Source organism: Homalodisca vitripennis, chromosome 4 (assembly GCF_021130785.1).
Source record: "Homalodisca vitripennis isolate AUS2020 chromosome 4, UT_GWSS_2.1, whole genome shotgun sequence".
Lineage (NCBI taxonomy): Eukaryota > Metazoa > Arthropoda > Insecta > Hemiptera > Cicadellidae > Homalodisca > Homalodisca vitripennis.
Window position 1 is genome coordinate 68,390,989 of NC_060210.1, and position 25,267 is coordinate 68,416,255.

Consider the following 25,267-nt stretch of genomic DNA (forward strand, 5'->3'; position numbering starts at 1 on the left):
TGCACAACAATCTCCTCACTAGCCAAACTCCCTGTTGGTAAGATCTTCTTCCCAGTATAGATCTCAAAAGCCGAGCAGTAACCAGTTGCAGCTTCACAAAGTTTGTAAAATTTTATTCCAAACCTAGCCCTCTTACTCTTATTGAATTGAATGTAGTGGAGCCTATCCCTGAATTTCATCAGGCTCTCATCAACTGAAACATTCCTGTTGGGAGTGTAGTTCTTCCTAAACTTTTCATTCCAGTAAGTCAAAATTGGCCTAATTTGTTTTAGTTTGTCAGAATCATCAGTGTGATTATTATCAACAAAATGCAAAAATCGCATTATTGCTTGAAACCTTTTCAGGGTCATTACATTGCCAAAAATCTTGGTTTCAATTACTTTTCTGGTCGACCAATAGGCCTGGAGATTTGGTTTTTTTTACTATACTCATAATAATGCAAAGAGTGAAAAACGTTTTGATTTCATTTGGGGTACAATCAGTCCACTTATTGTCTGATTTTAGCTGTTTTCTAGAAACATCAGCAAATTGTTGTTGTGCATATCTGTTTGTTTCCATGGCTATCATATCAAACAAATCGTCACCAGCAAAATGTGAAAAGCAGTCAATTTCAGATTCTAGTTCTTCAGGGTTTTCAATGTTTACGCCCACATTTGGGCCAAAAAATAGAATATTGAATGGTTCATTGGACTCATCTTCCCATATGTATGGTTCAGCTAAATCTAAATAGTCATTAGGTGCTTCTAGTCCCAATGACCCGACTGCAACATTCTCAATAATATCGTCTAAATTATTGTTTATGCCTAAATCTACCTGGTCGAACTCCTCGTTTTTAAAGTTAAATTCGTCTGCAGAAAGCTCCACTTGATCTTTCAGAACAATGTCATCCAGGTCTATATCACTAGGAACAAAAACACTATCACTGTCACTAAGTAAAACGCCATCTTCGTTTATAATTCGATCGATTTCACTGCTGCGTAATCCTGCCATTTTGCGCCGCCGACTACGACTAACCTCCGTTGTCAAAACAATAACAAACATCAGCTGGCTACAAATAAAAGCAACATGTTGTTTTACGAAGTTTAGCCAACTCAAAACATTGAATATTTCATTCAGAAGGCTATGAACAATATTCACGGACTGTTTGGTGCTGCTACCTAGCGGACAATAGGCCAATTACGTAGTCAAAGATAATGGCGGAAGCGTTCCGTCACAGCGCGATTGTGGCCACATTTCTACCGACGGATCGCTTCCGTCACTGCATGCCAATGGGTTAAGTTATTCCCCATAAGAACAATGTTAAATTTCATATACTTTTTCACCTTTATTTTTTATCACAGCGTTATAGGAGGTGTCCCATTTTTAAAATCCTATTAAAGTGCATCAAAATGCTTTTTAGTTTTTCTTGTTAATTTTATACTTTTTAATATTTAAAAGACAAAATACAAAAAAGTTTTAGATTTATTTTAATAACTAATAAGTATTTTTTTTTAACTGAATAGTGTTTGGATATGTATTAATTATATCTTTAAAATGAGACATCTTCAATAATTGTATAACAAAAATAATGTTGTAAAAGTGCGTAAGGTTTAAGATTGATTTTATGGGCCTAAAATCAAAATGGCCGCCACTACAGCCAACTCTTAAAGTAAAATACTAATTTCTCCACTTAAAACCACTCAAGAAGCAAACAGTACATACATGTTTCTGGGCAGTAAAGAAGACATTCATATAGTTCATGTACTGGGATGCACTGTCTCCACTACCCGTAACCACCAGGATACGAGAATTCATCTTGATTCCAGCTGCCAGTTCTCTCTCCAGCCTGCAATGAGCAACAATGTTGTATAATGGCCTGATTGGAATTGCACAAACAGATGAAAGAAAATTATATTTTTCAAAATATCTGTATAACAAATATGCATCTACTTCAAAATAAAAATATTGATTGATTTTCAGACCTGAACCTTTCTTGAAAAATCTGTAGATTGGAGATTTGACTTTGACATATGACTAGTTATTATCACAATGCCATAAAACACATGTTTTAATTACAAAAACACCCTGTTTTTATATACTTTCAGAAACATTAAAAATATGTACAATGTTAAAAACTTATTCCTGAAAAAATGTATGTAGCTTATATTTTTTGGCCAACAGATACGGCCAAATACAAAATAATTGAATCATAAAATGTAAGGGTACTGTGGTCTAGTGGTAGCAAAATTACCTGGCAAGTGAGAGATCCGGGTTCGAGTCCCGGCGGAGCGAGTACTTTTTGTGATTCAATGTTTATTGAAAAATGTAATTAGGCTATTGCCATTTATACACATTTAATATATGTATGTAAAAATATGTGTGTGTATATATATATATGAGTTTGTTACTGTAACTTACTACTAAGACATTGTACTACGTTGTTTACGTTGGGTATAGCTTCTGATATTTAAGTTTCATAACTTTTCACAGCATTCTGTTTGTTGCTTAATATAGACACGTACACACATAGAGTAAGATATTACGGATAGGCACAGCTATTGCATTAACACCTTCACTGCAGCTCTATCTTGAGTCATGATAAGTATTTTAATAAGACAGCATGCTAGGACATCTGCTACAGTCAATGTGTTAATATGTGACTCGCTGTGTTTTTTGTCTTAAATTAACTTCTGATGTTATAAAGTTATTCATCTATGTAAATCTCAGGTATCTTACATAAAAGTACTCATCATATATTTCTGAGTACAAAGATATATTAATTACGTTATAACCTATATACGGATGCGAATAAATACAACACTTGAAAAACCTTATTCCAAAAGACTTGCTACAAGTCTTTAGCCAGTTCTACCGTTAATCACAATATAATAATTCCAAACTATTGAAAGTTAAACGATATTATTAATAATCTAATCAATCGAATTAATTACTCATATATATATATATATACACATGTATATATATATATACACATGTATATATATATATACACACACACACACACATAGAAATACTTACCTGTGACTTCACACACAATTAATTACCTTCTGAAAAAATAGGGACACCATGAGCATTTTAATTTTAAATGACACTGTAAACACTCCTAACATTAGTGTTAATCTCTGAAAGATATTCCAATGTCTTTATTCATTTTAGATTTCTTTGAATATGGGGTCTGGAAATCGGGAATGAAACTTTTTTTATAAGTACCTGTGAAAAAATTTGAATTTCTGTCCAATATTTAATGATATTTGATTTAATAGTTTTTACAATTTCAGTCACAATTGAACTGTTCTACGCCAATGTGGAATAATCCTAAGTATAAGCCCTTAGCTCAATTAACACACTAATGATGTAATAAATGGTAAGGCTCCCTGTAATCTTGAAACAGAAGTAGGCATAGTTTAGGTACATATTACATTATTGTGTTTATGGTTAAGAGGTTTAGACATTAATAAAATTGCTAATCGTTTTATTTCAGCTTTCTTACATCTGGTCCAAATGAATTGTATTTCTGGCAACAGAGTTAAGTTTGATTTATTGCCCCGATTAAGAAAATATATAGGCTACATACGCAGGACTGAGAAGTCTACTTTTGTCAAAAAACAACTAAGAGGGAGGGGTTTATAACACTCTTTAAATTTGTAGCAAAAGTGTGATAGTAACTTTATCTTTGATATCTGCATTACACTACTGATCATTATACATAATTAATGTTTGCTAATTTATAGTCAAAAGTATATTTCCAGATTCTTTGAGTGTCATTGGTTGTGAGTAAAATCAGAGGAGTACGTATAGGTGATCGAGTGATGAACAAGCTTCACTTAATACGTTACATGCCCTCATTGTGAACATTTCATTTATTATTTTTTATTTGAAATTCTGTTGTCCATCAATATGTTTCATTACTTTATGTGCTATAATGGCAGAAGAATAAGTCAGCAACAAATTGCTAACGTTGCGTGTAGTTGCGGCATGAAACATTTACATTTGCAATGTTGAAGGTAATATATATTGTTTTAATTCAGAAAACTATTTCTACGCAAAATAATTTAATTGTTAAAGGCAATGAACTAACAGAGAAACTTACTCACAATTTGCAAGATTAACTTAATTTTCATTATTTGTATAGCTGTTCATAATGTGAGCAAATTGCCATAGGGCGTGTGCTTGTGCATAAACAGCGGGACGTGTATGTGTTTAAAAACATTTCAAGATATACTAAGCAACTCTCTTATTTTTTACTTTAGTCTGCTTAATTGATAATTAAATTTGTATGGTAACTTAATTGCAGTATATATAATTCTATATTAAAACTATGATGATTATTAGAATTTGATTCCTGTTATATTAAGTTGTTTGTAATATGAAACAATGTTACTAAATGTATCGCTTCTTTATTAGTAGTGCTACCTGTGGATATAACAGAGAGCCATAGTAAATGCGCCTGCTAGCAGGGATTCTGCTACCAGAGTCTGTGTATGCGTATGCCGTGTACTATCCAACACAAACCGTTGCAGGCCTTGGCGTATTGTGCGTTCTGTGTGAGTGAATAGCTCATACTGCCCATCCTGCTGCCGGCACGTCACCACTGAAGCATTCTCGTCCGGGAAGACAAATTCACTGTAAAAATCAATTGTAATAATCTTAACTTTTTATAGTGAATTTTTGTTAGCCGGTTTTAGTTGTTTCTTGTATATTATGTGGCTAACCTTTGATTTTTTACAGTATAAACTCTCTTGTTAAAAAGTTAATTTCTGATGGTCAGGTAAGGATAAAAATGTAAGACGAGAAAATGATTTCTTTGGGGACTAAGAGTCCAATTGGTATTGAATTAAAGATGCAATGTCTGATTTGATTTGAAAACTAAAAGCACTCAGATTAATAGAAGATCCATCACATCATATTTTTAGTAATCATACAATTATGTATGTCTCTCTATTCAATCTGCACAAGCCAGAAACTTTTCAAATATTAGATAACAGTCTAAGTCTGTAACAATATGAGAATTAACCCTTTGTATCCATGTAGCCTATTACTTTTTTTAAAAACTATTTAATCCCATCCTGTATAAAACAATTCACTAATATTAGCTGGGTTCGAGTTTGTTACTGTAACTTACTACTAAGACATTGTACTACGTTGTTTACGTTGGGTATAGCTTCTGATATTTAAGTTTCATAACTTTTCACAGCATTCTGTTTGTTGCTTAATATAGACACGTACACACATAGAGTAAGATATTACGGATAGGCACAGCTATTGCATTAACACCTTCACTGCAGCTCTATCTTGAGTCATGATAAGTATTTTAATAAGACAGCATGCTAGGACATCTGCTACAGTCAATGTGTTAATATGTGACTCGCTGTGTTTTTTGTCTTAAATTAACTTCTGATGTTATAAAGTTATTCATCTATGTAAATCTCAGGTATCTTACATAAAAGTACTCATCATATATTTCTGAGTACAAAGATATATCAATTACGTTATAACCTATATACGGATGCGAATAAATACAACACTTGAAAAACCTTATTCCAAAAGACTTGCTACAAGTCTTTAGCCAGTTCTACCGTTAATCACAATATAATAATTCCAAACTATTGAAAGTTAAACGATATTATTAATAATCTAATCAATCGAATTAATTACTCATGAATCAGCCAACTGACTCATGAATAGCAATATAGATAGACATCTGCCAGCAATCTTGAGCCAAAGGCTGACGCAGCACAAGGTTTTTTTGGTTGTGAAATATGTTGTTGTCTAACTTTAATACCAATTGCTTCATGACATGTGGTACCTTAATCTATGCTCTACAAAATTCTATATGAGTCAAATTACTTAAACCAGATATTATACTGTATATTTGTTCATTTTGATTATGTATCAAAGAATGTATTGAGTATTTTAAACACATGTGAAGGAAAGCAGTGAGAATACTATAACATACAAATGTATCAAAGGGTTAAAATATACTGTTAGAAATGTATTATAATACCATAAAGAGAACAATAGAAATGGGAATGAAAAAATGTGTTTGAAAATTAATTAAAATTTCCTTGATTTTTTATTTTAGCAAAACAATATTTTAGTTTAGTATTGGTTTCAAACCCAGCCCATATGTTAAAGTAAAAAAAAAATAAAAGCCCTAAAATAAAAGTACAACGAAATTACACCTTCCTCTCTATATAATAACAAGTATTTCCTGTTTCTAATATTTGTGTTGGTCGTACATTGTAACTTACCTGCTTTCAGCATTACAGGCCAGCATAGCCAGCTTGTTGGTAGTACATAGCATCAAGTGGGAGTTGGCAAAGGCTATGATGGCATCCAAGCAGTGAGTCAGTTTGTGACGGTGCTCCACAAGAATACGTTGTGCAGGATTTACATCGACTACGATGACCAACAGGCTAGTTTCCGTTTCTGTAACAGTGAAGAGAATAAAGCCACCAATGCAGCTACACTCAGGAGAATTAATCCGTTAGTTCTCAATCTTAATGTTTACATTTTCCAAGAACTGCCCTCATATATGCTCAAAACATCACAATGAGATAAAACACAATAGCTAATAATGGATCTTCCCCCCTTATACTGTGTCACGTGAATAACCTTCAACTTCTTGCCTCAGTAGTGTAGACTACTGATCTGCTTTCTGTTGTCTACTTTACTCCTGGTATCTTGTGTCTAGGTCTGTCTGAAGAGATCCAAAATAGTAAACAACGAGGACATTACAACGAACTATTGCATCGATCAAACATCAGAGACACCTAGACTACAAGCTAGACACCCGACTAGCTCTGTCGGGTTTACCCAGCAGCCACCCAGTGTAATCTAGATTAAGAGGTGTTCTTATTGTCTTTGAAGGTGTCTATAATAATATGAGACTGCTTCTCTATTAGATTTTGGGAATGGAATGTAAAATATACTGTGCAAACTTGCAAGTTTTGAAATGTCTCACTTGAACCATAGAAGAATCTGATAACTTATTATTTAGAATCGAGATACATATTTAAGATTCATATACGTAAGTATAGTTAATAATCTGCTTATGGTTGTAGCTTCAAACAATATATTTAATAATTTAGTTTTGTGTAAAAGTATTAATAATTATGTCATATTATTAATATTAGATATAAATACTGATTGAAGATTAGAAGCCGGTAGTAGATAGGAACAATTTTAAACCTCTAAACACTTTGTTACATCATTATTTATAGTTGTTATGGGAAGTGTCTCGGTTTAAAGACATATTTAATACACATCAAGACGACTAAGTATTAATAATTATGTCATATTATTAATATTAGATATAAATACTGATTGAAGATTAGAAGCCGGTAGTAGATAGGAACAATTTTAAACCTCTAAACACTTTGTTACATCATTATTTATAGTTGTTATGGGAAGTGTCTCGGTTTAAAGACATATTTAATACACATCAAGACGACTAAGTATTAATAATTATGTCATATTATTAATATTAGATATAAATACTGATTGAAGATTAGAAGCCGGTAGTAGATAGGAACAATTTTAAACCTCTAAACACTTTGTTACATCATTATTTATAGTTGTTATGGGAAGTGTCTCGGTTTAAAGACATGTTTAATACACATCAAGACGACTAAGTATTAATAATTATGTCATATTATTAATATTAGTTATATTATGAACTCCACATTATAGGGTTATCTTTATGTTAGAATAATAATAATAATAAAAAATAATAATAAAAGGGTTTTAGTTTACTATTTATTATTCTATTAATATTAGATATAAATACTGATTGAAGATTAGAAGCCGGTAGTAGATAGGAACAATTTTAAACCTCTAAACACTTTGTTACATCATATTATTAATATTAGGTATAAATACTGATTGAAGATTAGAAGCCGGTAGTAGATAGGAACAATTTTAAACCTCTAAACACTTTGTTACATCATATTATTAATATTAGGTATAAATACTGATTGAAGATTAGAAGCCGGTAGTAGATAGGAACAATTTTAAACCTCTAAACACTTTGTTACATCATTATTTATAGTTGTTATGGGAAGTGTCTCGTTTAAAGACATATTTAATACACATCAAGACGACTTTACAAGAAAAATCAGGTGAATTATTTATCTACCATGGCTTTCCTGGATTTATTTATATACTGTATAAACAAACAAAACACTGTATTAATCAAGAAATATTGCTTACTGTATAATATGCCTTTTCCATTCAACCTTGGAACTGGCAATCATAATTTACTATTTTTCCCACCGTTAGTATGGACTTTTTCATATTATAATGTGGGTGTTATTGTGGTATAAATGGTTTTTAAAACTCTTAAATGCTCCTTATAGTCATGCATTAATAACATATGCCTCGTATAATATAAATATATAAAAATAATACATATGCGCTCCCTCCAATTCAACTGGATTCCTTGCCAGTTGTAGGACTAAGATATATAACTCTCAGGGAACAGTAGGCTACAATCTCAAAATTATTGTTGGCAAAAAGACGTTGAGATTATTGTTAAGAATGTTTCTAATTTATTCTCTGTACCTTATCAAGATTAATTCAATTTATAACCATATGACTTAAGTTTATAAGTGTATGTGTGTTTATAGGAAAACAAAATACGTCCCTTCAACTTTAAAGCCTACAATTTACTCATTTTTCAGTAACATTATCATAAGCATGTCTAATAAAACTAAAAACAAATATTATAATAAATAAGTTTAGAAACACATTAAAAACAACAATAACATGTGATTTAACAAAAATGTTGGCATAATCTCTATTTTCATATGACATTTTTTATATTTGTTCAAATATTGTATATTTTATAATTAGGATTTGTTTATTACAGATGTTCTGTAAATGACTTGCCATTAAGATTTCATATAAGATCTACAGGGTGGTTATAAATTATTGTACACATTTTAAGATTGAATAAATAAATAACCAATCAACTTAAAAACATGGAAATTGTTTTATTAAATAGCAAATTTAAAACAGTTTTATTACCAATGAAGGACAAAAAGATTACTGTTACTCATACTTTTACAAGGAAACTAAACTAATTCCACGTGCTCTCCGAGGTTTGCACGCAAAGTTTGTAGTCTAAATTCAACCTTACACCATGTGTTTCTGAGCATTGCTGGAGTTATGCTTCCAATAACCTCTCGAACTCTATTCTTGAGTTCCTCAATATCTTGAACTTTTTTGGCGAAGATTCTGTCCTTGACATAGCCCCACAAAAAAAAGTCTAAGGGTGTAATGTCTGGGGAACGTGGAGGCCAAGGAATTGGACCATCCCGTCCAATCCAACGACCAGGAAACGTGTCATTTAGGTAGTCACGTACTATCTTACCCCAGTGTGGAGGGGCACCATCTTGCTGCCAGTAAACATTTGGTTGTCTATGCTCAATTTGCGGTATTGCAAAAAGTTCAAGCATGTCAAGGTATACCTCTTTAGTGACTGTCGGTTCTGCGAAGAAAAAGGGTCCTATCACTTCATCTATAGCCAATGCACACCAAACGTTTATTTTAGGGCTGTCTCTTTCTTGTTCTCGAACATTATGAGGATTTTCAGTACCCCAAATCCTACAATTAGTGTCTATTCACCTTACCAGAAACATGAAAGGTTGCTTCATCAGAAAAAATTACTTTTTTCAAGAAATTGCTTTCTCCAATGTTTATTGTTTGTTCTTCGAGGTCAAGTAATCTAACAGCAAAATCGTAGCGTCGAGGTTTATCGTTAGGTTTTAGTTCATGTAATAACTGAATTTTGTATGGATGGAGCTTAAGGTGTTTGTGCAAAATTTTTAAGACTGTTGATCGAGGTAATCCTAATTCCAAACTTGCACGCCGAGTAGACTTACCAGGGCTCCTCGTAAACAATTCTCTTACTTGATCAACAATAGCTTCAGAAACTGGAGGTCTACCAGCACCTTTTCTATGTTGGACACTTCCCGTCTGTTCAAACTGCCTATACCAGCGTTTTATAGAATTGTTACTCGGAGGATTGCGGCCATACTCTAAACGAAACCTTCTTTGAACAGTTATTACAGATCTGCTTTCATGAAACCAAAGAACACACCTTGCTTTTTCTTGCACACTAGCCATTTTGATACTGAAGTTAGTTTAGTGTTTGTTTAGTCAACTGTAATTAACAGCTGGTGTGGAAAGATCCATTGTTGACCAGCTGACTATGTCACAACACAAGTCATTAAGAAGAATCATACCTTACACCCACAGTTTAAGTGACATTTTTACTTTCTTTTTATAACTACTTTTTTACTTTAAGTAAAATAATATCTATTTATTGTAATGTCCAATGTGTTGTTTATTATAATGTTTAAGTTAGGCCTGTTGTAATTTATAAAATGCTATTTTGATTAAAATATTTACTAGTATTGTAATACTATATTGCTGTTATTTATATTATAGGGCCTACTGTAGTCTTAAAATAGTCCATTGGCTTAGGTTATATTTATGTAAACAATGGCTTGTGTGTAGAAATATTAATCTCATAGTTACATGACTTGCCTATGTATTCTATGGAATATCTTGTGGTGAATAAAGATTCTATTCTATTCTATTCTATTCTATAATTATTGTAATGTGTACAATTATTAATTTTCAGTCAGTATATAAAACTGTTTTAAATTTACAATTTAATAAAACAATTCCCATGTTTTTAAGTTGATTGGTTATTTATTTATTCAATCTTAAAATGTGTACAATAATTTATAACCACCCTGTATTATTTGATTTTAAGGCTTGTATATGTTTCTTAAATCTTAAATTAAAATTTGTCTACTTGTCTGGCCAATGTAATACTCATTGCAATTAATTTGATTAACTTCAGAACTTTTGTAGGAATTATTTTGTTTTTTTACAATGTTTTATTAATAAGATTAAAACCCTTATTTCTTGTTCTATAACTTAAATATGTCAAATGTAGATTTTTGAATCGTTTTCCTTGTTGCCTTATTGCAAGTGGTGCTAAAAAGTAGACATATATATTCTTTTTCTTGGAAAAAAGTGTTCATAACTGTCTACATTTTGGTTAATTTTAGTCATAGTTTAGACTGTTCCCATTATACTAATAACAATAACAACATACCTTCGTCAATTAGTTCAAGCTGTAGTCATACAATGCTATAAGTTCGACTTTTAATAAGTCATCTTCTGGTGTAAAAAAGTTATTTTTTTGTGTATTTTGTCAATTAAAAGCGAGGATTATCCATCTGTTTCTGTCTTTAGATGATAAGAAATGGACTAGATGGCTTGGTCTGATGTTGTACGTATACGGTAAATACCATATTCAAAACTATTGTTGCATTTGTCTAGGGTGATGTCTTAATAATTCAGTTAATTTAATTTTTCTGTTTTAATGTTAAAATTTATATTAGGGGCAATGATGTTTAAATATTTATTGAAAAATATCTAACTGGACATTACCATTAAACGGTACAATATTGTCATCTACATATTTATAGTAATAACACAGTATTTTATCCTGTATTTATTCTGATCAGACATTATGTATTCGTTTTCTATATGATTGAGATTTAAATCTGATAAAACACCAGATAATGGGGAGCTCATTGCCAATCCTTCATGTTGCATGTAAAATTTACCATTAAACTCAAATTAGTTTTGATTCAGAACCTCTTTCAGAAGAATTATTAGTTCATATATTTTTTCTGGCAACAAATTATAAGTCTAGATGGTTATTTACTATATTTAAAGTTTCTTGAATAGGTACATTTGTATATAATTTGTTACCAAATGATGCTAACATGGTGTAATTTTATTTTTGTTTTCTTAATGAGGTCAAAGGAGTTTTTCAAACTGAAAGTATTATTTATTTTGATGTGAGTTCTCAAGATTAATTCCAGCTTTTTAGCTACTTTAAAAGATGGTGCTGATTTGAAATCTATGAGGGACCTAATGAGGATACTATTCTTATGAACTTTAGATAAACCACACATGATTGGAGCTGATGGATTTGTCGTACACAGGTATTTAATAACATCTTCAGTGAAATAAAGCTAGCTACTATTTATGAGATTTAAAAAAAATTTATTTTATTACTGGTAGGTTCTTTAGAAAACACCCTATACTACCGTTAATGAATTCCTTGACCTTGGTCGTATAGTCAAGATTATGTTAGTGTTACCCTTATCAGCTTTGCACTGTATTGTATAATTTTCTTTAATTCTCATCGACGTCAAACAATCTTGTATCTGTAAATCAGTATTTTCAGAAATCAGAAAGCTTTATTCATCAACATCAAGTACAGAATAAGTGTCAACATTTCATATGAAATCAGATAAAAAAGTTAATAAAAATACATGGTTATGTGTTTCTTTGAAGTTCTTTAGTACAGGACAAAAACTCTTCTAGGCTGTAAACAGGTTCCCCCAGTAACCTCTTTAGAATTTCTGGGCTGTCTTCCTTCATCTTAGGTGGGAGTAGATTGTAGAATTTTGCTCCTGTGTATGATGGTTTTTTAGACAAAAGGGACATTCTATGTATTGCCAGACTGAAGTCTCGGATATGTCTGGTTTGAAGGCCATGCAGATCCCCATTTTTGGGAAGTCCTTGTTTTAAAGCATGTACAATTACATAAATAGCCACAACAATCAATATTTCTAGTGCTGTAAAAGCTTGCCTGCAACTATCTTGCCATTGGAGCCCAGTCATGATCCTAATAGCTCGCTTTTGAATAAACATGATACGCTGAAGGTTCTTTGCTGATGAACCACCCCATAGTATCACTTCATATATGATGTGTGGTTCAAAGAGTGAATGATAGGCTATCTTTGTGGTCAGTTGTGTGCTTACTGCTTTGGTTCTTATTAAAACATACAAGGACAAATTTGAGTTTCAGGCACAATGAGTCAATATGAGCATCCAATGAAAGTCTGCTATCAAAAATCACTCGAAGATGCTTTGCTGGTCAACATTATCAATGTTGTTTATTCCAGAGACGTTGCCCTTGAGTTTACCCAAAATTATTTGAGTTATTTTTCATTCATTAAAAGCAAGGTCATTCATTAAAAAATATGTGGCAATTCCCAAAGCATCAGCATTTTTATTGTTTAACAGAACAGTGTCATCAGCAAACATAATTGTTAGATTATATTCTAACAATCATGTTCATGGAACCTTATAAGGTTACATGAACATTGAAAGGTCACAAGTGAAAAGAATAAACAAAACAGGTTCCAACACTGAACCCTGGGGACTCCTCTTATTACTTCTCATGAAGTAGATCTTGTGCTTATTGTTGCTCCATCAACAGTTTACTTTATTTCAACTATTTGGCTTCATTCACTAAGATACTCTTGAAACCACTGAAGTGCAGCATCTTTAATCCCCAAGTTGTTAAACTTAGTTAAAATTAAACTATGATCAAGACAATCAAATGCTTTGCTTAGGTCTATGAATATTCTACTGACTGTGTAAAGAGAGGAAGAACCAGTTAAACCCTGACACAAATGAATGAAGCCAAAGAATGTTTTAGCCCACACAAGAAAATCAAATTCAAAACCAAATATTTTTCAATTCAAACGTAAAACAAAAAACTCCAGAAAAAATCTAAATATACAGCATCAAAATATTTGTAGATTGGATAAAAATTTGATAGATAATCCCTTTCTTAATATCATAGATCCCAGCCTATTAGTTCTTACTGAACACTGTATAAAAAGAATGGTAATAGACAGTACAAAACTTGAGGGCTGCTCATTAATATCTAACTACAGCAGAGAAGATCATAAGTTATATGGCGTAAGACATTAATTTATTCCAAAGATGCACTAGCAGAATATAGTAGAGAAATTACTGTGTCTTACCATACACAAGAAGAAGACACCAACACCAGAAGATGGCTTATTAAAAGTAGAAACTATAGTAGTGTTATGACTAGTTGAACTAAGTTTGAACTGTTTGACAAAGGTACTTCGCTATTGTTACTATACAATCCACAGTTCAGGGCTATATAATATGAAAAATGGTACCCATATTTTGCAAAATTTATATTTTTTGTATTTTTTGTCAAAATCAGACATTCATTGAACTTTTTTATAACCTATTCACCATTGAGTTAAATGCTGTGATTATTATGATTCCAAGCATGATGAAAACATTTTGCGATAAACAGGTCTGTTTGATATGGTTTCCTGAATATTTTGAATTTATGATTACCATTTCTGTTTGTATTTATCAAGTCAAGAAACTTGATCTATGTATTTGAATTTATTTTTTTTAAATTTAATAATGTTACAAAATTAATTAATAACGTAAAAAAATTAAAATAAAACACCAATTATCAGTGAAATATTTGGGACTTCAGGTGGACGATGACTTGACTTGGCATATAACCAACATAAACTTAAACACATAAACTTTGTGTCTATTTGTTGGGACATCTTCCTACCTAATGTCCCAGTTTACAAAATACAATCACATTCAGTCATTAAAAGTAATATACTTTGGTTTGGTTGAGTCACGGGTGTAATATGGACTTCTTGTTTGGGGCTTGTACTTGCTAAAAAGGGTTCTGGCATATATTGTAGAAGTTAATGTAAAATTCTATTTAAAGAGCACAGCATTTTGACTTTCCCCATCACTATACATGACCACAATACGTGAGCCCGAGTGGACCTGCGACAAACCCAACATCGCTCAACTCAGGAGTAGGCTGCATTAAAACTCAGGAGCTACGTTTTTTGGAAACTCCCCAGTCATTTAAAAAATATAACAGAATAAATTATTTTTATAAAAACAACTAAAATAATACCAAATAGAGGGTTGTTTTTACTTGAATGGGGAGCATCCAGCCTAAACTGTATGGGATGAATCATTTGTATTGATTTTATTACTTTATATAAGTTTAATTTCTTATTGTTTTGACTTTTATTAATATATTCTATTTTTATATTGTAATATACAATAATGTACTATTGACTTTTGACATACATGTAATATATGTCTAAAACAGTAAAAAATATTGAAATTGGGAAATAAATTAATTTCTTATTGTTTACTTTGAAAGATATAAAATTACATCCACATAATTGTGTGTCAATAAAGTACTTGTATTTCATCATGAAATGGGTTATCTCTATTGATCATGTTCTTGGTTTCTAATTTGTGCAAAATATGTTTGTTAATAAACCCCATAAATAGAAACCTATAGCTATTCCACTTTCTTGTTTATAAAATTTTGAATCATATCTAAAACAATTTTGATATAACTTCCTGTAATTTATTGTTGTCAGTTTAATTTTTTCAGTAACCTTACATTTTGTCAATGTGTTATTTTTTTAGTCATTCTTCAAGATGTTATTTTTTATTTACTGGAATGTTTGTTTACATGTTTTTAACATTAAATGATACAAATGTTGCAGTTTCATGAATTTTAGTGTGTTTGATTTGATTTATTAAATTAATGTGTTGGCAATGTGTGAATTCGTTAAGCATGTGCTATTTTTAATTTTCGTTATGTACAGACTTTGTAGGTACAAACAGTAAAGGATTTTGGACTTGTTTTGAATTGAGTGTCTCATATTATTTTAAAACATAAAAAATAACCATTTAATAATCAGCAAACATAATTTTTCAAGCTAATTCACAGCCCGTTATAAGAAGCAGTCACATCTGTTGGTCAGTCCCGAGGCTGCCTTTCCATTTATTACGGATTTGATGGTGATGTAACTTCATGGATAGGATCGTACCTTGAAGACAGGTTGCAGATACTGCATCTTGGGAGTTAGGCATCCACACCCCTTGCACAGCTGTGTTGCATTGCCGGTCCTTTATACGCTGTACACAGCCGAATTAACTAGCTCTGAGCAAAACTGTACACCTCATTTGTATGCAAATGATTCACAGTTGCATTTTTCATACGAGCCAAGCCACATGACAGAAGCTTTTGGTCAGATTAATGATGACCTGAAGAACATAGCAAAGTGGTCAGAAATTAATGGTCTAAAACTCAACTCAGACAAGATCACAATTTTGCACACTGCGCCATACAACCTAGTGCAGACCCTTAAAGAGTGAGGTGAGTGTTTCACTTGTAGGTAGGAGTCTGGCTGTCTGTGAAGACTTGGCGTCATGATCGACCATGGACTTACCTCCACTGAACATGTCACACGTGCCTCTCAAGCACTGAGGGGGAGACTGAGAGGTCTGTAAAGGTTTAGAAGTTTGCTTCCAGAGACCGCTAAACTTCATTTAATGCTGTTAATGATACTTTCAGTATTTTACTACTGCTTCCCTACATATAGCAATAATATTCCTAGGGAGGACATGAATTAAAAACCTTACCAGAAATAAAAACCTTATTGATGAAAAATTTGTACGTCTAAGTAAGACGAAAAGTAATTACATACATATTGGCATAAAGCTTTTTAACAAATTACCTCTAAATGTAAAGTCTTTGTCTGTAAATAGTTTTAAATTAGTTCTTAAGAAATGGTTTTTAAAAAAAAGCTTTTTATAGTTTAGACGAATTCTACAATGTTTCATTAGATGACATAATATTTTAGGTTTAATATTTATATATCATAATTTATTCTCATATTTTGTAATTTTTTTATTATTTGTTGTATTTATTGATTGTTAATTTTATTAATTGTTATGTTTGTTAATTGTTATATTTGTTCATTGTTATATATTGTTAATTGTTATATTTAGATTAAGACACATTGATAAAAAACAAGCTATCTTACATCAAATTTGCACTGAAGTCAAATGTCTATTATTTTATTTATATCATTGTGCTACCATTTAATTGACTAATGTGACAAAGCCTATTGTAACATATGTTATTTAACGGCAATAAACGAACTGAATTGAATTATATCCAGGGGCTTCAAAACTCAGCCATTTGCTTTTTTACTTGAGAAGGTTCGACCAAGTATCTTCGTACTGGAAAAGTTAATAATGCTGCCCATAGATGCTGTATGCAGGATGTTAACTTTCTACATGTCACATAGTATTTTGAAGCCCGACTACTTTTACGAGAGGCTCTCTTCCCGTATCAAGGTGTGAATTTGTGCTCCCTCTTAAATTAGGAGCTTGTTCATTAGTATCTTTAAGATTATTATCTTTTGATTTTGACAAGTTTTTACATTTCAAAATTACATTGTTTATCTGTAATTGTACATACATGAGTATGATTTTTTATTAGTATTTTTAATCTATCAGCTGGAAAAAATGTTTGAACTTATTCATTATAATGTAGTATATTTAGTTAGCTTTGGTAATAATGGCATTGTTTTTATTTAGTTTTGCTCCCTTAATAAGGAAGCGATGTCGGTGAGGATGCCACTCTATCCCTATCTACTATTTGTTATTAGGCCATATAAGTAGGTAAATACATATAAACGTATTACAAATAAAAAAGTTAACGAGAACTCACGTGATCTGAGCTCTGATTTTGGTATTATCTTGAGAGACGCTTGAAGTTTGGACCACCGTAGCTCACACTTATGGCCCGAGGAGCATTTCCAATAGGTACTTTCCCGACCTCAGATCACATGCCAGATTGTCCAACATGATCTGACGTCAGAAAAGTACTACCCCACACTTCTAGCTATAAAATATACATCCTCGAGATAGTACCCAAAATTAAGCTCAGACAGGTGAGTGCTCATAAAGGTAGTTTTTAACTTTGCTACTACTACTAGCATATATATTTATATCGCATAATAACAAGTAATGGAAAGGGATAGAGTGGCTTCCTTCTTGCCAACATCCTTTTCTTTTGGGAGGTAGAAAACAGTAACAGAGATCATCATAATGACATAATTTTCACAGTAAATTAAGTAAAGTCTGTTCTTTCTAATATTGTAAATTTTTTAGGTCCACAATAAGAACATTTTAAAAAACAGTGACCTTCAGATAATACCAAAGGACCAAATTAAGTCCTGCCTAATCAAATATTAGCATTTGAAGGGGATGATATAAAGATAAAAATAACTTAATATTTTGCCACTTAACTCTAAATGAGTACTGAAACATATACCGTAATTTGTCATCTTTGTTGATAGCAGTATAATCCCAAAACGATGTGCAGCTTATTCTATATTTTTAGCCCTTCTGTTGCAATATAACATTGAATTAACAACCTTCTTAATGCTACAAACTATCGGAGAAGAAAGATACTGGCAAAGTGGATTACAACCCAAAAAAACGTAGGGTCTAAACTATGAAGATTACATTAATTAATAAGCCAAATAATAAACATTATAATAAATTGTTAGAAAAAGAAAACACGATTTATTACACCATAGGGAACAAACCAAACAAACAGTATAGAACAAAGATGATGGATAATATTGAAATCTAGAAAAGTAATTACAATAACTTTTAAATCATAGGTAAATTTAATTTGTATTACTATAACATGTATTATATGTATGTAATCAATTGTCTTGATATTCTTCTATTATTATCCTGTAAATGACTGCACTTATTTTATAATTTAGCCAATTGGTTAGAGAGCCACTCAAACCCTTCATACAATCCATGACATTTAGACGCAATGGAGGGTTGAACATGCCAAATTCTATTGGTAACATTGTTCAATCCCAACTTGATAATGAGCTCATGTGATGTCACCGCATTTGGCAGGTCTTGTTTATTCGCGAATACTAACAGTACAGCATGTTGAAGCTGTGGCTCTTCTAATACAGTCTTCAGCTCTTTAGCAACATCTGGCAATCTATCTAAATCATTGCAGTCAACCACAAATATTATTCCTTCAACATTGTCAAAATAAAATCTCCATAAGTGGCGTATTTTTTCTTGTCCTCCAATATCCCAAACAGTGAAAGCTACATTATTGTAATCAAGTGTTTCAACATTAAATCCTACTGTGGGTGTGGTACTAACAACTTCACCCAATTTTAAATTGTACAAAATAGTTGATTTTCCAGCTGCATCTAAGCCCAACATAAGTAATTTCATATTTTTTCTTTCAAATAACTTTAAAAATAGATTTGAAAGCGTTATTCCCATTTTTCATTAAGTCAAAATGGACTAAAAACAACAGGAAGACTTTGCATAGATCAGACACTGAGAAGTCTATTAATGCACTGGTTACACAAATGTTCCTTGTAATCGTTATAATGTATAAACTAAATAAAAGAAAATGTTGTCCTTCTTGACTTTAAACTAATATAAAACAATCAATTATATTAATTATGTAAAGGAAAACTTTTTAAGTTTGTTGATAGTTATATAGAAATTATACAGTACCATCAGATGCCATCGCGTCCCTTGTAGTTAAAGAATATAACTAATTATTGTTTATTAGTTCAAAGCTAAATAATAATATGTAAATGCCGAATATTGTAATCACACTAAACGTTATACCGATCACAAAACATTACACACATAAACATAACCTTAATCCACTCCACTGTGATTGTGATATATTTGTGTATGCAATAATACGCAACGCATGCGCGAATATGTGAATATTGTAGAATAACAATAGAAAAAAAGAGATTGGATCATTTCTATTTTTTTATTTACAGCAGCCTAATGTGTACTTTGAACATGCAGCCTAAGAGCGTGTCAGCTATCACAGTCCTTTGACATTATCATAGAAAACGTTATGCTATAATTTACGTAATCAAAATTGATCTAATGCCTGGAAAACTATTAGAAGTTTTGTGGAAAAGACTTATAGAAAAGTCGCATTCCTATTCAGTATAATGATGCTTGGGCAGAAGCTTTCATGGACAGCATTGTGCCAACCGGCATTCCGGAATGTTTATTTATTTATTTCAACGTACAACACCAATTTTACAATGGTGAGTATTACTATATACCAATATTACTATTAATAAAAAAAATCAATAAAGCATGCAAATCACTTATGCAAATAGACTATTAATAAAATAATATATACACAATATCAAGCTATAAGCAACATGCATAATCAACGAGAACAATCATATAATTAGTAGTATGGATCATTGAAAAAAAAAAACAATTTGAATGAATAACAATGAAATAGAATAATAGTAACAGGTAACAGTTATAAAGATTTTAAAGACCTAATAACAAATAAATTAGAGGAAACATCATAACATCATAAATATTTGAAATAAATAACAGTATATACATATCACTAGAATATCATGGCAAGAATAGTAAAGATCCGAATGAAACCAACAATAGATAATAAGTACAATAAAACAAAACAAACAAAACAATATCAAGGTATTTTAATATATAGGAACTAATTGTACAGAGACTGTACACCAAAAAAGAAACAAACTGAAATATCATGGTGACTACGTTGCTCATGCACCACGCATCACTTCCAGCCTCTCAGGAAACCAATAGCAACCGTCCGGAAAGAAGAACTCCCGAAGAAATTGACGGAGGAAGAAACCGCTTCGCCAGTCCTCAGGAGTTTGGATATGCCGTGGTTGTGAGTGTAATTAGTTGGCTGGAAACACCTACTGAAAACTGACTTCGAGCGAGTCCCTCTCGGCACAGTAAAAGTTACAGCTCCCAGCAGGTCAGGACAGTCTATATCGCCGTTGACCAGCCCTCGCAGAAAGTTGAGGTCTTGATAAGCCCACCGCAAAAAGAGTGGTTGGATGTCGAACAGTTCCTCCACGGTGTGTATTGGGGTGTCCATGTACTGATACCCAAGCCTTGTTCCCAGAGCTCTGATGAAGCGGACTTGCACTCTGTTGAGCATTTCAATGTGAAAGGCTTGATGAGGTGACCAAACAAGACAGCAGTACTCCAGCAAAGGACGAACTATGGTTTTATAAAGAATAACAAGGGCATGGGAAGATCTGAGTTTTTTAGTAGAGCGGAGGACAAAACCAAGAAGGGTAGAAGCTTTTAGGGAAATGTTTTGGAGATGAGGAAAAGGAGATAAGGAAGGAGCAGTGATGACACCCAGATCCATCGCCTCATCAACCGTCTTCAGCTTGTTCCCATTGATTGCGTAGCCATAAGAGAAAACCACTTCACTGTGGCTGAAGTGCATCATGACGCACTTTTTTGAATGCAGCTCCATTGCATTCACCTCACACCACTTGCATATACTATCGAAGGAACGTTGGAGTTCATCTTGATCAAATGAAGAAGTTACTCTGTTAAACAGCTTGATATCGTCTGCAAAGAGAAGGAAACGAGGCTGCCACACTGCTGATGTCGTTTATGAAGATGTTGAATAGTAATGGTCCTAGTTGAGAGCCCTGAGGAACACCAGACAGTACAGGAAAAGGGCACGAGTATCCTCCATCGCATTTCACAATGAGAAGACGATCACTCAAGTAGCTTTTAAGCCACTGAAGCAGCGATCCACAAACACCATGGCCCTCCAGCTTTGTAATCAGCAAACAATGGTTAACGCTATCTAAGGCCTCGCTGAAGTCTAAATAAATACCGTCCACCCGTGAAGAGTCCTTGAACGCTGCCATCACAAACTCCTGAAAAACCACAGGTTGGTGGCCGAAGATCGTCCACGAACAAAGCCGTGTTGTTCAAGGGAGATACGATTGTGCAGTTGAAAGTATAAATGGTCAAGGATGAGACTCTCGTAGACCTTGGATAAGACTGACTGCATGGCAATGGGTCGGTAGTTTCTCACGTCACATATAGCACCACTCTTAAAAATGGGCAAAAGATGTTCACGGGTGATACAAAAGATCCACCACATTTGACTACTAAAAACAAGCCAGGCATGACAGATATTGAACCAACCAAATTGCACAGCTCAGAACGAATAAAACATCCAGTCATTAAAATGGGCTTGTAAAAATATATCGTGTAATGGTCACAAAATGTTTATTGTGGGGAAATCTTTATAAATAACGTTATAACTATCAATGAAAAACATGGTACATCTGTCATATTATTATGATTATTATAAAGCGTTGAGTACGAGCATATAAGCATTTAGAAATAAAGAAGTCACATTTTTTTTTTAAAGCACAATTGTGCTTTTTATTGAGTATTAATAATTTTCGTAAATGGTAATACAGACCATAAAGATTAAGCTATCTGAACTAATTCAATCATGCTTTCTTAAGTGCTTTTATAGTTGTTTGAGAGTCGCTGTAAATGTCGGCGTTGCTATGAGTGTTGTCGAACAATGAGTTAGTACAGTATATGTTTTTAAATGGCAATTAATTCTGCCGTGCAACTTTTAAGTTCTTAATAAACTAATAATTTACTTGATTTGAATTATTTAGCAGGCAACACTGGTTAGATATATATTGATATGAATACATGACTACTGTTTTAAAACATTCATACTATTATCTGTTTTGTTTATTTTTTCCTACGGATTGTGTACACGCTTTTATTACGTATTAAAAGTAAAAGGTATTAGTGAATCTTATATTACGGTATTAATTACCTGTAGACTTTTTTAAAATCAGGTATAATTTTTAAAATTAAAATTAATTTCAGAAGTGATTTATATTATATTAATACTGTAATTATATCGTATCTTTGATGAAGGGAATTGTTTCTTTCGTTAATACTGAAATTTTTAGTTTTAAATCTCCAAATAAATTTATTAATGCTAGGTTGGATTATTATTTTTGTACTTTTTTATAAAACATCCATTAACATTCTCCTTCTTGTATTATTGGTACAAGTTTGTATTCAGCTTGTAAAGCTATGATGTATGTACTTTTCATAGCTTGAACTATGTTCTTTAAGCTTAATGAATTTTGTATTCGATATAAAGAGGTGACAGTATTTTCCCACACATTTTGCCATCGTTCAATGAACGTTCTGACACGATTTATTCATTTTAACCTAAATGTAGCTATGTGATAGGTTAGTTATCCACTTGAGGAAGAGATGTGACTGCAGATCTAGAAATGTAGTGTTACTGATTTTTTGTATCGCTGAACGCCGGAAAATATCTGGATAATACTCTTTCCTTCAAACAAAGATTCTTAGATATAATTTCTTAACTCTTTTAGTCGTATTGTTTAAAACTACACTAATTTATTGTAGGCCTTAATAATTCGAAAGCTAAACGTATAGATGGACCCTGTTTTTACCCACGTCGAAGATTTCATAGCATTAATGTGTTTTAAACGCCTTACTTACATTTTGAATGTGAAATCTTAGTGTAACTTATTGACTAATTTGATTCCCAATATTTTACACTATACCCTCTGCAAACATAGCAAAGTCGTATCTGTTTGGTAGATCATTATTTGTGACCTGTTGACTTTAAGACAGATCGACACTAATGAGACAAGGCAATGCTATGAGCCCATTTCTTTACCTCTTTCCACCAAAAACTATGCCCCATTACGTTATCCCTGTATGCCGACGGTGTCATGTTTAGCTCTCACGACGTGTGGCCTGTTTACGCTTGGGGCGTAATGCAGCTGTAATTGAACAGACTCTCCCCATACCTCAAAAAATTATGAAATGTAATTAATAAAGACATTTATCTCAGAAAAAACAAGCAATGTCTAGGTCATTTATATGTCCTGTTACTCTCAACAACAAACCAATAGTGTCGAATAGGACGTTAAAGTTATTGGCGTTACTTTTGATTCCTGCTTAAAGTTCTAAGTTATAAAGCACATTATAAACTTATCGAGGTGAAACGTGTCATGAGCTAACATTATGCCACTACTTTCCAGAGATAGTCGCTTTCCGTCGGCTTTAAGTTAACATTTGTCCTCCTCCGTAGACTAATGGTTATAGTCTCGGCTCTTTAACCGAGAGATCACGGGTTCAAATCCTGGGGAGGTCCAATCATGTACGTTGTACTTTAATAAAAAAACCAGTGCACTTCGAAGCCGGCATAGCTGACGCTGAGGCTTATATGAGATAAAAAAATTAACATTATTTTACTAATACTGTAGTATGATCTACTCTGCTATATGAATCTACCACCAGACAGACTTTGTGGTTGTACAGTACAGTCTGACCAATATGGGGAAGCTGGAAACCCTGTGTTATGTTAATATATTTTGAGGCGGCATGGGATTTCCCGAAGCCTATTAGCCTAGAGCTAACAATTAGAGAAGAAAAAAATGTTAATATATTTCAGATTAATACCTCGGCTACTGGACAAAGTCCAGTTACTAATAATCGGCCAAGATGGCATATCGGGGGTAATTGTTTAGTGCAGTGGTTCTCAACCTTTTCAACGCCGCGACCCCCTTTTTAGGTTGAGAATTTTGGCGACCCCCTTCTTGTAACATCGTAAAGTAAGCCTTTGTATGCAAAAAGACAGCAATAATTAGTTTTAAAAAACATAAAAAAACACTACTCAAAACTATATAAAAACGTTAGTGAGCACTAATTTCTTAATAATTAATAAACGATCCGGTAATAAATGTAACGAAAGTAATTTTAATCATTTTCAATTCTTCAATATCAAAGCAGGCAAAGACTGTGCGCAGTGTATTTACAGAACTGACGCGTGGTGTATTTAAAGCCGCGGAGACAGCCTGACATGGAGCTGCGCGCGCAGCCATCGCACGGCGCAATTCGTCCTCCGACAAGCCACTGTGCCAGTGTGCCAGTCGACTGCCTGACGTCTTGAGAAATAGTGCGTACTTTGATCTTCAAATTGAACACTCAAGTTTTAGTATTAATAATGGATAAGTTTTTAAAAAGAGAAGCTTCATGGAGCAAAGTAGTCTCAAAACCAAAATGCCGAAAGTATGATAATGCATATCTACAGTTTGGTTTTACTGAACTTGAAAACAAACCTCAGTGTGTTGTTTGTAGTGAAGTTTTATCAGTTGAAAGCATGAAACCTTCAAAAATGAAGCGTCATCTTGAAACTAAGCATTCTGCGCTGAAAAAACAAACCAGTCGAGGTTTTCCAGAGAAAACTGCTGTCCCTTCGCAGTCAACAGGTAAATATTAAAAGTCATACTGATGTTAGCAAAAATGCCCTCAAAGCTTCGTACGAGGTAGCGCTAAAGATTGCTAAAGTGGGGAAGCCACATACCATTGCTGAGGAATTAATTCTTCCTGCCGCAATCGATATGGTTTCAAATATGATTAATCCTCAAGAAGCTGACAAGCTAAAAAAATCCCACTATCAAATGACACTGTGTCACGACGAATATCAGACATGGTGAAAGAAGTTCAGAACCAGCTAAAGATGCAAATAAAAGAAAGCACGTTTTTTTCGATTCAATGCGACGAATCAACTGACATTGCTAACTGTGCTCAGTTTTTGTGTTTTATTAGGTATGATTGCGGTCACTCT

General features: G+C 32.7%; 2 protein-coding genes across 3 annotated transcripts in view; both read right to left on the reverse strand.

The window, feature by feature from the left end:
* The window catches only part of LOC124359469 (general transcription factor IIH subunit 3), a 43,922-nt gene extending 24,398 nt beyond the window's left edge, over nucleotides 1-19,524 (reverse strand). The window contains exons 1-4 of one of the 2 annotated variants that reach the window (XM_046812232.1): nucleotides 19,288-19,524; nucleotides 6,252-6,429; nucleotides 4,414-4,623; nucleotides 1,702-1,825 (exon numbers count right to left, since the gene is read on the reverse strand). In XM_046812232.1, coding sequence (XP_046668188.1) covers nucleotides 1,702-1,825; nucleotides 4,414-4,623; nucleotides 6,252-6,429; nucleotides 19,288-19,300 — 525 coding nt within the window. In that variant the 5' untranslated portion in view covers nucleotides 19,301-19,524. Of the gene's footprint in view, nucleotides 1-1,701; nucleotides 1,826-4,413; nucleotides 4,624-6,251; nucleotides 6,430-15,755; nucleotides 15,931-19,287 lie in introns of those variants that run through there. The other variant, XM_046812230.1, reaches the window with a different exon arrangement.
* LOC124359470 (ADP-ribosylation factor 2-like) lies at nucleotides 18,280-19,281 on the reverse strand. The gene has a single exon (XM_046812233.1). It carries the CDS (start codon nucleotides 19,045-19,047, stop codon nucleotides 18,505-18,507), a length of 543 nt encoding a protein of 180 aa, XP_046668189.1. The 5' UTR covers nucleotides 19,048-19,281; the 3' UTR covers nucleotides 18,280-18,504.
* Nucleotides 19,525-25,267: the final 5,743 nt, after the last annotated feature.